Below are 12,683 nucleotides of genomic sequence, written 5' to 3'. Positions count from 1 at the left end.
CTCGACACCGAAGCGAGAAGCACCGGCAGTGACCTCGACAGCGGGGGCAGTGCCAGTGGGGGCGTGGTAGGGGAGAGTGGCAGAAGGCTGGCTGGGCTCAGGAGCCTTGTAGGTCTCAGTCTTAGCAGGAGGAGCAGGGTAAGCAGGGTGCTCAGGCTTGGAGGGAGTCTCGGGCTGCTCAGGCTTAGCGGGGTGCTCAGGCTGGGCAGGAGTCTCGGGGTGCTCGGGCTTAGGAGCAGGGTACTCAGGCTGGGCGGGGTGCTCAGGCTGCTCAGGCTGCTCAGGCTTGGGGACGACAACGGTGGGGTAAGAAGGAATCTCCTTGGTACCAGTGGCGTAGACAGTGGTCTGCTGGACGGTCTCGGTGGTGACAGAGCCGTAAGGGCAGTTGGGGACCTCAGGACCGCACTTGGTAACGGTGTAGACCTTGGTGAGGTAGGCGGTCTTGGTGGTGTAGAGAGTGCTGTGGGCAGGAGGAGCATAGCCAGTGGGCTTGGCGGGGTGCTCCTCAGTGACAGGGCAGACGGTGGTAGAGACAGGGACAGTCTCAGTGGTGACGGAACCGTAAGGGCAGTCCTTGACCTCAGGGCCGCACTTGGTGACAGTGTAGACCTTGGTGGAGTAGACAGTCTTGGTGGTGTACTCAGGAGGAGCGTAGCCGGTAGGCTTAGAGTGCTCCTCGGTGATGGGGCAGACGGTGGTAGAGACGGGGTAGCTCTTGGTGGTGACGGATCCGTAAGGGCAGTCCTTGACGGAAGGAGGGCACTTGGAGATGGTGTAGACCTCAGTCGAGTAGACAGTCTTGGTGGTGTAACCAGTAGGCTTGGGGTGCTCCTCAGTCACAGGGCAGACAGTGGTGGAAACAGCAACAGTCTCAGTGACGGTGTAAGGACCGTGAGTTCCGTAAGGGCAGTCCTTGACGTAGTCAGGGCACTTGGAGTAGGTGTGGACAGCAGTGGTGTAGACAGTCTTGGTGGTGTAAGGGACGGTAGCCTCAGTGGTCTGGGTACCGTGGGATCCCTCAGTAGTGGAAACACCCTCAGTCTTGGTCTTGGTGTTGACAGGAGCAGTCTCAGTCTCAGTACCAGTAGGAGCGGTCTCAGTCTTGGTCTTGGTGTTAACGGGAGCAGTCTCAGTCTTGGTATCAGTGTTGACGGGAGCAGTCTCGGTACCAGTAGGAGCAGTCTCGGTCTTGGTGTCAGTGTTGACAGGGGCGGTCTCAGTGCCAGTAGGAGCAGTCTCAGTCTTGGTATCGGTGTTGACGGGAGCAGTCTCGGTACCAGTAGGAGCAGTCTCGGTCTTGGTGTCAGTGTTGACGGGAGCAGTCTCAGTACCGGTGGGAGCGGTCTCAGTCTTGGTGTCAGTGTTGACGGGAGCAGTCTCAGTACCGGTGGGAGCGGTCTCAGTCTTAGTCTCAGTGCCAGTAGGGGCGGTCTCGGTCTTGGTGTCAGTGTTGACAGGGGCGGTCTCAGTGCCAGTAGGAGCAGTCTCAGTCTTGGTATCGGTGTTGACAGGGGCGGTCTCAGTACCGGTAGGAGCAGTGGCAGTCTCAGTGCCCGTGGAGAGCTCCTCAGTGGTAGAGTCGCAGTCCTCCTCCTCAGTGGTAGTGTTGGTCTCAGCAGGGGCAGTGGTGGTGGAGGCAGCCTCGGTGGTGACACCGGTGGCAGTCTCAGTAGACTGAGAAGCAGTCTCGGTCTCAGTCTCAGTGGTAGCAGTGCCAGCCTTGGTAGTGGCGGTCTCGGTTGTAGCAGTGTCAACCTCAGTGGTACCGGTAGTGGCAGTCTCAGCCTCAGTGGTGGCAGTCTCGGTAGTGGCAGTACCAGCCTCGGTGCTAGCAGTCTCGGTGGTAGAGACGATAGCAGCAGTGGTGGTAGTGGGGAGAACGCAGGTGCAAGCCTCCTGGAGAGTTTGACGGTCAGCACAAGCTGAAGGGAGCTGGCAGTTCTCGATGTGGTCGCAGAAAGTGGCACCGAGAGCGTGGACAGCCTGGTAGCAAAGGTCCTCGGTATCACACTCGCATGTCTCCGTGGAAGGAGGAAGCTCGTAGCGGGGGGAGATGTTGGCAGAAGCCAGGCCAAAGGCCATGGCCATAAAGACGACGCTCTTCATTATGTTGGAAAGAATGTACAGATTCAGTAATGAACGAATGGACTGCGGTAGAACTCTGAAGAGTTACTTGTGTTCCGCGAAGACTGTAATAAGAGAGAGTGACAAGAAGAGAAGTGGGAAGGAAAAGAATGCCCATGTAGGTCGGAGGATGGTGTTTATATGCAAGAAACGACCGACAGCGCCTGGTCCGTTCATTCATTCATCCCCTACCCTGCCTCTCCCCCATCTCTCTCGCTCTCTTCTCATCCTCTCGCGGGCGTGGGCCGTTGGGCGTGGGTGGGTGACCCATACTCAGATTTGATAGTGTGCCTGAGCTTCGCGTTAGTTTGGGGCGCTATTGAGCAGGGCTTCACACCCATGTCAGAGATGAGCAGATGGATCTAATCCAGAACAAGGACCCTGCTCAGTGCTGTAAATAACGGGCTCTTGTGTCGTCAGCCCGGCCTTGGCCGTGGATTTGCCTGTTGGAAAAGCAACAGTCGAACAAAGTGCGTGCGGGTCGAAGAACGATGAAAGTCGTTAGCCACTTGGGTAATGGTGCGCTGAGTCGGGTCTCCACAGGGGTGGTCCCCTGACCCCTGACTAAATCGTGGCTAAACTAACCTTTTTGGGTGTCGTTAGCGGAGTCGCTAAGAGGCAGTCGCCGAGAGCTGCGGTGGAGCGATACGATACTGGGATTAGCACACATGGACTTTCGTCCATTTGAGCCGGGGAGACGTTTACAAACATTCAACCTTGCAAGGCCTAAAGCTGTAATAGCTAGTAGAGATGAGTCGCTGAGCAATAGTTTGTTGTCGGATGTCGCACCAAAGAGTCCGGTTTCTTCGGTGGTCAGGCGCTATTACATCTTGTTACTTCAGCTCAAGGCTGGACCAAATAGTTTACGATAATCTTGATTGATACGAATAACCTTCTGGAGTATCCCAGCAGCTGAACCTGTGCATTGATTCCTAGTTGCTGTTACCGATAGGGGTAGTATCCTTCATTTCCTGTATAACCTCCATGCAACTGTAATCGCATGTTGTTAGTCATCGGCATTTTGTATTGTTCCTCTGCTAGCCTTTGTCGGCCATTGGATTTAGCATCAAAGAAGGGTTGTTATTTTTAGTGTTCACTCTATCGTCCTCTCCGGAGCAATATGGAAAATAGGAAATTAAGCAACCCATATCGGCTTTGTTAGTGAGAGGCAGTGACAGAAATACGTTACCCTACGGAACGATAATGACTGAAGAACCACAGATTCCAAGTTTTGGCATCTCGAATTTTCACTGATCGTCATGATGATCACCGAGATCTGTGCTGGAATCTCATCGATCGTGATGGTTGTTTGAGACTGGTAGGATCATGGTCCCCAAGGACCCGAAGAAGCCGGTTTAGTGGGAATTGTTTCCTTGGTCTGCTTCAAAGAAGCCCCTCATGATGACTTGCTTACACTCCACCAGCTTACAGAGCTGACGTTTTGTCTTGTATTGTTTCCTTTCTTCACTCTTGATTAGGAGTATCTTTGGAACAAGAACGGTAATATTGATGACCGTTGACCATTCTTCCGTCCTCTTTTGGTTCTTTCATCTTCATCAAATGCCGTTTATAGCATTTCACAGCCTTCACATTCTGTTTTGGTACCACACTGGATCCAAAAACGTCCATTTTGTGTGCCCGTTGATCCCTACCAATGACCATCGCACGATCAACACTGAAAGTTCGGGTACCTGACAGCATGCAGATTTTAGCGTCCGCAATCTCCAGAGTGTGGATGACAACGACAAAGGAAACACACAGAAACACAACCAAGCGTCATAGACGGTTTGTCAAGGCTTGCATTAACCCAAGGGGGAGATTAAAGAAGGATGAACCCAATTGCCACGAAAAAAACGGGCATCGAAAGATCCGGTTGTTTGGTGGCTTGGGGGCACTTTGAAAGAATGCAAGCGCTACAAGAGGGTGCAATTTGCATCATTCGCGCTGTGGCGTCTTCTAGAGTCCAATTGGCGTCCGTGACTCGCCCACTTGGTGCTAAGCTATCGTAAGCAATCGTGCGCATGCGAGAGGGTGTGTTTTATGCATCTGCATAAGTGAATATTTTCTTTTTTTAGGGGTAAAAAGGAGGAGTAGATGCGAAAGCGTTCCTGACGGTGGCTGTCGTGCTACTGGTAGTTATAATCGTCTTACTTACGGTGGCATTGAATACTGGGGAAGCCTCTTTGACTATAATCATGATCCATGATTGATAGGACCCTTTGTGAAATGTCAAGTTTCGACATCGTCCGGTCATTCGATTGAAACTTTTGGCATGAATAAACAGTCAGTGCTTCGGATCCATTCGCCGAGGTTGATTTGCAAATTCTCCAACAGTCTAGTTCATCTCATTGGACCATCGAGGATCCCTACTCCCTGCCCCTGAGTTGTGCTTCCCTGTTCATAAAATAATACATTTGCCGGTAATATTTGGATAAATCGCGATAATGCAAGGGACATGACCTACGAGGTGACATTTTGTCGCACAAAAATCGTAAGGGTTCAACACGATCTGAGGAATCCTTGCTCATTACCACGCGATAGCCCCAGGGACCAATTAATATCCTCGTCTTGTCGCTCTCCTCAACTGAAGTTGAGTCAACGACTTTAAGCCTCAGAATGTTCAGCGGCTGCGGGAGTGGAGAGTCATCTCCCGCTGTGAGACAAGACCATACAAAACGACACGTTCTATCGGTTGAAGCCGCATTCCAGTGCGAAATAGCCTCAAATCGTACTTATTTCTTATCGCTCTTTTTTTTCCCCATATAAAGCGCAGTCCACTTTCTCGTTCTGCTTTACCAATGCTGCCCTTGTCACCGGAGACGATTTGTGTTAGCGCACCACGCCAACGGTGATAGTTCCATGCAGGCCTGTCACTCTCAAACCGCGCGTGAGTCTGCTTGTTCCCTTCTTGGTGAGCTCTTCGTTGGCCGTTGCTGTTGTGTTGGCTTGCAGCATTGAAAAGGGGAATCCTTTCGTCATGGGAGCATGCTACTGATGCAGAAGCATACAGGCATTCGTTAACACGTCTTGGCCATTACAGTTCAGCGCATACTATCTCCATAGCGATGAGTGATGCATGGAGACTCTGAGTTTTCATATCACCCCATTATGCCTTGGCAACCCGTGCTCAGGCCCCGTCGTATAGCCAAAAAGCAATGTCATCTAGTCTAAATGTCATTTTTCATCTTCACTCTCGCTTTCGCACGCTCCAGTGCCTTGGACATTTTTGCCACAACTGGAGCCGAGAAGCTCTGCTCGTCCCGATGATCTGCCCCAGATAGGGGAGGGGAGCCCTGTTGACCTCTAGAGGTCGAGGCCAAGCTGAACGCAGGGATTCTATGGTCGAAGCGTCGAGCTATCGAAACTTGGAATTGATAGTTTTGCGAATAGCTTATCTTGGCCAAGCTCACGTCTATTCTAGGCTTTTGCGTTGCGCTTGCGAAGCTGTTCTTGCGATTTGCGGAAATGAGGCTGCTGAGTTTTGCTGTTTTGTTCAATGCGAGTGTGATGATGGTGTGGTGCTGTCAGGTTGTGCTGGAGGTGGTAGGTGGTGAACTTTGGGTTAAAGAAGCTGCCAGGCCCAGCAGTGTTGTTGTTGTTGTTTTGAGGCGTCCTCGTTACTGATTTCCGTCGCCTTGTCAATGATTGCTATACTTTTGAGCCTGGTTCTGTTGTCCCTCGTGACTGATACTGATGTTATGCCCTAATCTACCTTTTGTGATAGACTTTCCACACTCTGATGAGGCAACAGAAAGATTATCTAACCACAACGCTGAGATCAAAGGATAGTGCTAACCTGGGATCTCGACCGCAGTCCTTTCCATAGCAAGCTGCTCTCAAAATCTTACATGCGTTCCTCCTGGCTTGACTATAGGTACGATTCCCTAACTCGCCCTAAGCACAGGCTGCGCTACTCGCACATATGCTATGACTGGCTGTCAAGTGGCCGTTAACCCTATACCTCCGACTTCTGAGGCCAATCACCGCAATGCCAGATGAACAGTTCGCCCTTAGCTTATGATCTCACATACAAGTCTTGTACGTGGATGATTAGCGGCCTGTGAAAGACAAATTATACTCTATGCTACAGGCGAATAGTCAGCAATTCACAAGTCTATCTAGGTGCATACCAAGTATATATCTCTGATAAGTCCCGGCACTTACAAATAGGGCTGCGGACCCTTGGAATGTAAACTTTCGATTGCCGATGCACTGGAATGTTGATGGAGATCAAGGTTTAAGGCTTCAGCGGGGGCACGACGAGGCTCTGCATTGGCTCCATAACAGCTTCGAGAATGATTCTGAAGTCTTATCAATCTGTTATATTTTTGTATTGTCTAAAATTGGCTCAAGTAGCGGGCATAGTTTACCCCGACGTGAGGCAATACACTGGAGACTTAGTATTAAATAAAATTTTCGGCTTTTTTTGTCAAGACAGAAGTAATAAAGAAAATACCTTTTTTACTTTTTAAACTTTTAACTTTTATCCTTATTGCCTCTCCTTATACTACACCTCCACGTCCTCCAACACTAAACTTTTGTGCCTCAATAATACTATCCTTAATAGCCGGTAACTCCCTGCCCTGTCTGCTTGGCCATGGCAGGAAACCTGTTTCAGCAAGGTATCTTAAGAAGCGACCAACACATTCCCTATCAATGCCCTCTCCTGTACTCTTATCAATACCTGTCCACCGGTTTGCATCAGCCTTAAGGATAGCAACAGCATTGCGGTCATTAAGTTCTGGTGCGCGAGTGGTTGTAGGCAGATCAGTTATTGCCATGTGGAAAAGAGGCATTAAAGCGCTTTGTTCCTCATCTTTCTGAATAGGACCTGCTGAAACAAAGGTCTCAAGCTGGGCCTTCCAGTCGTCGTAATCTACTTCATTAACATCATAGCCATAGTAGCTCAGGATAGAGAGATACTCGTTCATGCGCAGACGAGGATGGGCAGTGACGTGAACAACGTGGACACCGACATCGTTGCTGTTGCTGTTGCTGTTTTCAGTTTCGGCCAGGAGAGGGTTTAAGCTAGCTGCAACGGCGACAGTAGAGACATGGCCTACAGGTACGGCGTTGATCGTGTTGATGATATACGGGCGGCTAGACAGCTGGATACAGCCCTTGAGCATGCGGATAAGAAAGTCATCATTATTGCAGACACCTGTAGTAGCGTCTCCAAGGATATAACCAGGTCGGACAACAGATCCGAGGAGACCTCGTCTGCCAGCCTCGCGGACGAGTTGCTCAGATACCTGTGGTGTATGAGAATGAATGCTACTCAAGCAGAAAGGTTATGGAGGTTACTTACCCATTTGGACTGGCCGTATCCAGTGCCGAGACCGGTGCGACTGCCCATCATGTCATCTGCTTCCATGACAGCGCCTTTTCCAGTGCTGGTCTGCTCGTGTGATAGGTTGATGTAGTGATCGGTGTCTAGAACGCTTGTCGAGCTAATGAATGTGAAAATCTTAGGCTTGCCCTGGTTACAAAGTCGCATGGCATCAACTGTTGAGAGGACGTTGCTTCGCTCAAGATGCTTATACTGCTTTACCCAGTGGACGAGGGCGCCGTTGTGGATAACCACATCGACAGAGTCACTAAGCATCCCCCATGTATCGTTGTCAAGTCCAAGGCGCGGCTGTGTTAGGTCACCAGTAACTGCAGTCAGCCTAGTGGCCCAAGAGTCCTGCCATACGCCGTATCCGCGAAGTGACCTCTGAAGCCGCTCGAGGGCGGCTTGGTCACTGTTCGTTCCACGGACATGGGCGATCACGTGTATGTTCTGACGCTCAAGCAAGTCCTTGACGATATAAGAGCCTAGGAAGCCCGTGGCGCCAGTCACAAAAACAGTCGTCTTCGTTGCCGGTGTAAGTGTCGCAGGATCCGCCGTCTGATACTTGGCATCGAGGCTAGCGAGCAGCTTATCGAGTGAATGGGCATATGCAGCCTTATCGTCCTCTGTTGCGTCCGAATTGTCTTTGCCCTCACGCTGGCGGTCAATATGTGCGCTAAGAGCCCTCAGGGATGAATTCGAGTATAGTGAGTTAATAAGCAGGTTTACCCCCAGGTGTTTGCGGGTATTGAGAAACACTGCTGGGCCAGCAGACTGTGCCCACCACTTTCGAAGAAATCAGACTCAGGCTGTAGGGTCTTGGCATTCAAACCATTGATGAGAGTCGCCCACTGCTCCGCTACTTCCTTTTCGGTGTTGCTGAGTGTTTCCCATCTCTTCAAATCCTCCTCTGAAGCCTCCTCCGAGATCAGGGCCGCGTCCGGGAATGGCAGGTTTGGACTGTCAATCTTGCCGTTAGGGTTCAAAGGCATCTTCTGTAGGAAGATGAAGTATGACGGGACAGCTTGAACTGGCAATCTAGACTTAAGATGGTCCCGAATCTCCGTTTGCATTGGGCGGTAGCGCTTGGAATACACAATGACAGCTCCGATCTCGGTACCTTGCTGCTCAGTATCTTCCAAGCTGTGATCTGCTAGCCACTTGATCCACTCTTGGTGTTCAGGCACAATGTAGCTAACCAGTGTTGGCTCTTCGTTCCGATCTCTTCGAAGGAGCGTCTTACACTCGCGGACTAAACGGTGTCCTTTCAAGTTGGTGTCGATCTCATTAAGCTCAATGCGAAAGCCACGAACTTTGACTTGATCATCAGCTCTTCCTGTAATTGCGCAATCGCCAGAGTCGTCCAAAAAATACCCCAAGTCGCCAGTTCTGTAGATCCTGTCTCGCGGGCCTTTGTAATACTTTCTCCAGGGCTCGTTGGCTTGATCAGCAACTTTGTTATCCGCCTCAACCCACTTTTGGTTGTCAACGAACCAGTTGTCGAGGAACTTTTCCTTGGTTTTCTCTGGGTCATTCAAATATCCGTAAAGTAAATTATTAGCATGACTCTATCAGAAAAGGAAAGGAATGACTTATCTCGGCTAAGCCTGCTGATCTCAACATAATCTCACCGACCTCGCCGATGCCACAAAGCTTGGTTGGATCCTCCCGGTTGACAACGAGGAGCTGGACGTTCTCGATGCCCTTTCCAGCAGGAACAATATCGCCAAACTTATCAAATGCATTCGGATCTTCGGCGTGGCTCTTGATGTGGTAGTATGATACGCTGCGGCTCGTCTCAGTGGTACCATATGCAGCGCAAATCTCAGCGTTAGGCGCCAGCTTGCGGAGCGCAGCACAATCTTTCTTGGTCAGAATATCACCAACGTAGAGAACCCACTTCAATGAAGGGAACTCTACCTTGGCGCCGCCGCACAAGATTTGGCCCATCGCAGGAGTCAAATGGACCGCGTTAGGTTTGTGATCGCGGAACCACTCAGCTAATCTTTCGTGGGCGATATTCTCGCGAGCAGGGATAATTAGCTCTCCGCCCATGAAAATCGGACTGAAGATGTCTCGCTGAATAGGATCATGGCTTATGCCACTGTCGTTGGTTAGCAGAGCTGTGACGGGCATCATCATTGATAAGCTTTACCTTAGACAAGCGAACTTTGTGTCTGAGGTCCAGTTGAAGGTTTTGGCCATCCACGGGAAGTACTTGGCTAAGCTGTAATGTCTGCCCAAGACGCCCCTGGAAATAGTTAGCAATATTCGAAACTTTAAGGGTTGCTGGATCTCGTACTTGGGTGTGGATGTTGTACCACTGGTAAAGCTCAGAATACTGATTGAGTCCGGGCCCACAAGAACATCAGGAGGCGCTGATGCTTTGCCTTCAGCGTCTATAAAGACTTCCTTCCCGTCAACCTGGCCACCGGTAAGGTGTCCATCATCGCTCATACGCAACTCCGGTATTTGCATCTTAAGGGATAGCTCCTCGTCGATATAATTCTGGACACGCGGCGCGAAAGTACCATTCTCGTCTCTGGCCTTGCCAATCGTGATCAGGGCCTTGGGTTGTGAGACTTCCAGGTAGATCTGCTGTCTCGCCGGGGGGTATGCCGGGTCTAGGACAGTAATTGTGGCACCGGCAGCAAGAGTTCCCAGGAAGGCGATGACGAGTTCGACGGAACGATAGGCAAATATCATAACGACATCGCCATGAGCAATGCCAGCTTCATGGAGCTGGTTAGCCAAGACATTGGACGCCTCATAGATCTGCTTGTAATTGAAGCTCCTCTCGGGCGTAGTGGAGGAGGCCGTTTCTGTGACGCACGGCGCGTCAGGATTCTTCAAAGCATTCTTGTGGAATATCTCGTGAATGGCACCGATGTAGCTCCAGTCGAGCTCGTTGGTGGGATCGGGAAGCCCCATGGCGGCACCGATATAGCAAGATTTATGCAGAGAGGGTGGTAGCCTAGGAGCAAGGGCATTCCTGGACCATAGTCCGAGCTGATGTTCTGGAAAGAGTCGTTTTTATGAAGAAAGAACAAGCACAACTAATATACGGGCGAGATAATAGTTGAAGATGTGTCAGAGGAAGAGAATTCTGCCCCTCCGATCTTCGGGGCATGTTTCCTTATTACCCCTCCTTGACTCAGATCAGGGACCCGCTGACGCCAGCAGGGTAGCTTGGAGCGGTGCGGCTGCTGGCGGTCCCGGGGAAAAGATAATCCAGCAGAGCAGCGATTAGTTAGCTACAACACAGAAATAAGAAGCACCCCGACTTGACGTTTGTACCTTGTTTGCTCAGGGGATGTGAGGCTTTATTTACATCTGAGGATGACTTGCAAACACATTTTCGTGAATGCTGATCGAGTTATACCATGCCGGATTTAATTTAGGGTTAATAACCTCTTCTAAGGTTACCACTAAATAAGCATGTCTAGTTAGCCCAGTTAAAATCCTTGTGTGGTTCTTCTCTATTCAAAAATGATCTTTTGTTAAAATTGCAAGTTGGCAAATGTCTGAGAGGGTGGCAGTTGACCGATAGGAGATAATATCCATCCAGGCTTTGACTACCAAGGATGCATGTAGCTTTATGGCGGCCGCTATGAACTTGTCAACATCGTGATAATTCCTCCCTCATAGACTGTATGTTTTGAACCGAATCCGCCCTGAAACGTGCAGCAAAATGTTTGGGAAGGCCTCCAATAAGATAAGAAGACAGGGAACTGTAAGCCAACTTAATTAATTGGACAGCCTGACCTTGGACTGATAACTATCCTGAATTGAAGGTGTGGCGCAGCTACACTGTTCTTCCCACTGAATGACCATCAGTGAAAATATGCTGAAGAGCTCTCAACGGGGGGACTTTAATCATCCGCAAAGACAATGTAACACACTATAACACACTATCTGAAACTTGCCGCAAATGAGTGCCAAAATGCTCACCGAAGTACTTCTCTCAATACGTTATCTTTGGGGGCCGGCCGGCTGAGCCACTACCTTACCTTGGCTACCTCTGTGGCTGATGTCACCAGGGGTTTCCAGTGATTTGAGTTCTGCGCAATTGCGAGTGTCTGATATGGGTCCCATTTCCGCCAAACATTGAGTTGTTCAACTTTTCTGAACTGTCCGCGGCGCAGTCCCGTTTCAGTTTGCTTTTTTCGCCACCGTCCAATTGAGGCTTTCACGGTGGTGTTGATGGTCTGGCGGTTGGCTTTGTTGCCTCTACGCTTCTGCGCGACCGTGGCTTGTCGGTTTGGATGGGGGCCGTTTTTTGGGATCGCGGATGCTGGAGTTGAGATGTTGATGGTGGTGGTTTTTCCAGTTTGAGGCTGCTCAAAGTTCTTTTCTGCGTGTTTGCGAATGAAGGGCGACTTGACTTTATTTAAATAGAAGGAGTTTTTCCTTCCTGAAGCTGAGATTTTGATATCATCATCAATACATTGACTGTCTTCTTACCTTTGAACCTATCACTGCAACTTGAGCTTAGAGCAACCATACAACCAACTAATCAGTATACTTCTGAACTAACAGAACAAACCAACATGTCGTCTCCAACTGCCAACCAGTAAGTATTGACAACTAACATGTCAAAACTGATCCACTGACAGTCATTTCTCAGATCCTACAACTATGTTTACACCAACACCTCTGGTGGCTCGACTTACACGGGAGGCCAGGCCGCTTCCACCAGCACCATGCTTAACCAGTGGGCCACCACCCAAGACCGCACAGAACGATTCTACGTCACAGGCCAAAGAACTGGTCACGGTGTCTGGGAAGGAATGGATAAGACTATGGCATTCGACAGAGATTTTAATCGAACGAAATGAGCATATCAATGGATATGTGTTGTAATAAAGGATCGGGAGGGTTGTGGCTGTGAACTTTTAGCGTGGCGTTGGGGATAGAATTGAAGCCTTTAAGTCGTTTCCTTCTGGGCATTGTATAACAGAATCGGCAGTTCACCTCTGATAGAATAAAAAAATTTTCTCAATTCAATTTGCCTCTCTTCATCATACGGATATCTGACTGACGAAATTTCATTGTGAGATTGTTGCTTATGTGGAGTTTGACCAGGAAGATAGTACAGTACCTACCTAAAGTTAGTCGGCAAGTCCTACAGACTACGGAGTCCCTTCCTGCGGATCATCGAGTGAACGAGTCCTGAAAGTCTATTGCTGACTGCAGCCTAATATTCCTCCTTACCTCTTACAAC

The 12,683-nt window shown here is 49.8% G+C and overlaps 3 protein-coding genes across 3 annotated transcripts in view; 1 reads left to right on the top strand and 2 right to left on the bottom strand.

Annotated features, from left to right (window-relative positions):
• FOXG_11116 (uncharacterized protein) overlaps nt 1-2,627 on the bottom strand; it is a gene marked incomplete at its 3' end in the record, with an annotated part of 2,810 nt that extends 183 nt beyond the window's left edge. The window contains exon 1 of the mRNA XM_018390622.1: nt 3-2,627. Within this exon, the coding sequence (XP_018249128.1) occupies nt 3-2,109 (2,107 nt within the window). The 5' untranslated portion in view covers nt 2,110-2,627. The remainder of the gene's footprint in view (nt 1-2) is intronic.
• A 4,002-nt stretch (nt 2,628-6,629) lies between these two features.
• Nucleotides 6,630-10,553, bottom strand: FOXG_11115 (L-aminoadipate-semialdehyde dehydrogenase; the record flags this gene model as incomplete). The annotated part of the gene is made up of 6 exons (XM_018390621.1): nt 9,762-10,553; nt 9,615-9,710; nt 9,091-9,563; nt 8,189-8,984; nt 7,436-8,135; nt 6,630-7,379 (listed from the first exon to the last, which is right to left on the bottom strand). The coding sequence occupies exons 1-6, from the start codon at nt 10,388-10,390 to the stop codon at nt 6,630-6,632; spliced, it is 3,444 nt and encodes a 1,147-aa protein (XP_018249127.1). The 5' UTR covers nt 10,391-10,553.
• Nucleotides 10,554-11,897: 1,344 nt separating this feature from the next.
• Nucleotides 11,898-12,455, top strand: FOXG_20462 (uncharacterized protein). Its single transcript, XM_018400743.1, has 2 exons — nt 11,898-12,032; nt 12,087-12,455. Exons 1-2 carry the CDS (start codon nt 12,010-12,012, stop codon nt 12,295-12,297), a joined length of 234 nt encoding a protein of 77 aa, XP_018249126.1. The 5' UTR covers nt 11,898-12,009; the 3' UTR covers nt 12,298-12,455.
• Nucleotides 12,456-12,683: the final 228 nt, after the last annotated feature.

This window comes from Fusarium oxysporum, chromosome 1 (genome assembly GCF_000149955.1).
Source record: "Fusarium oxysporum f. sp. lycopersici 4287 chromosome 1, whole genome shotgun sequence".
Lineage (NCBI taxonomy): Eukaryota > Fungi > Ascomycota > Sordariomycetes > Hypocreales > Nectriaceae > Fusarium > Fusarium oxysporum.
The sequence above is the reverse complement of the archived record's forward strand: the minus strand, read 5'-3'. Positions and strand labels throughout refer to the sequence as shown.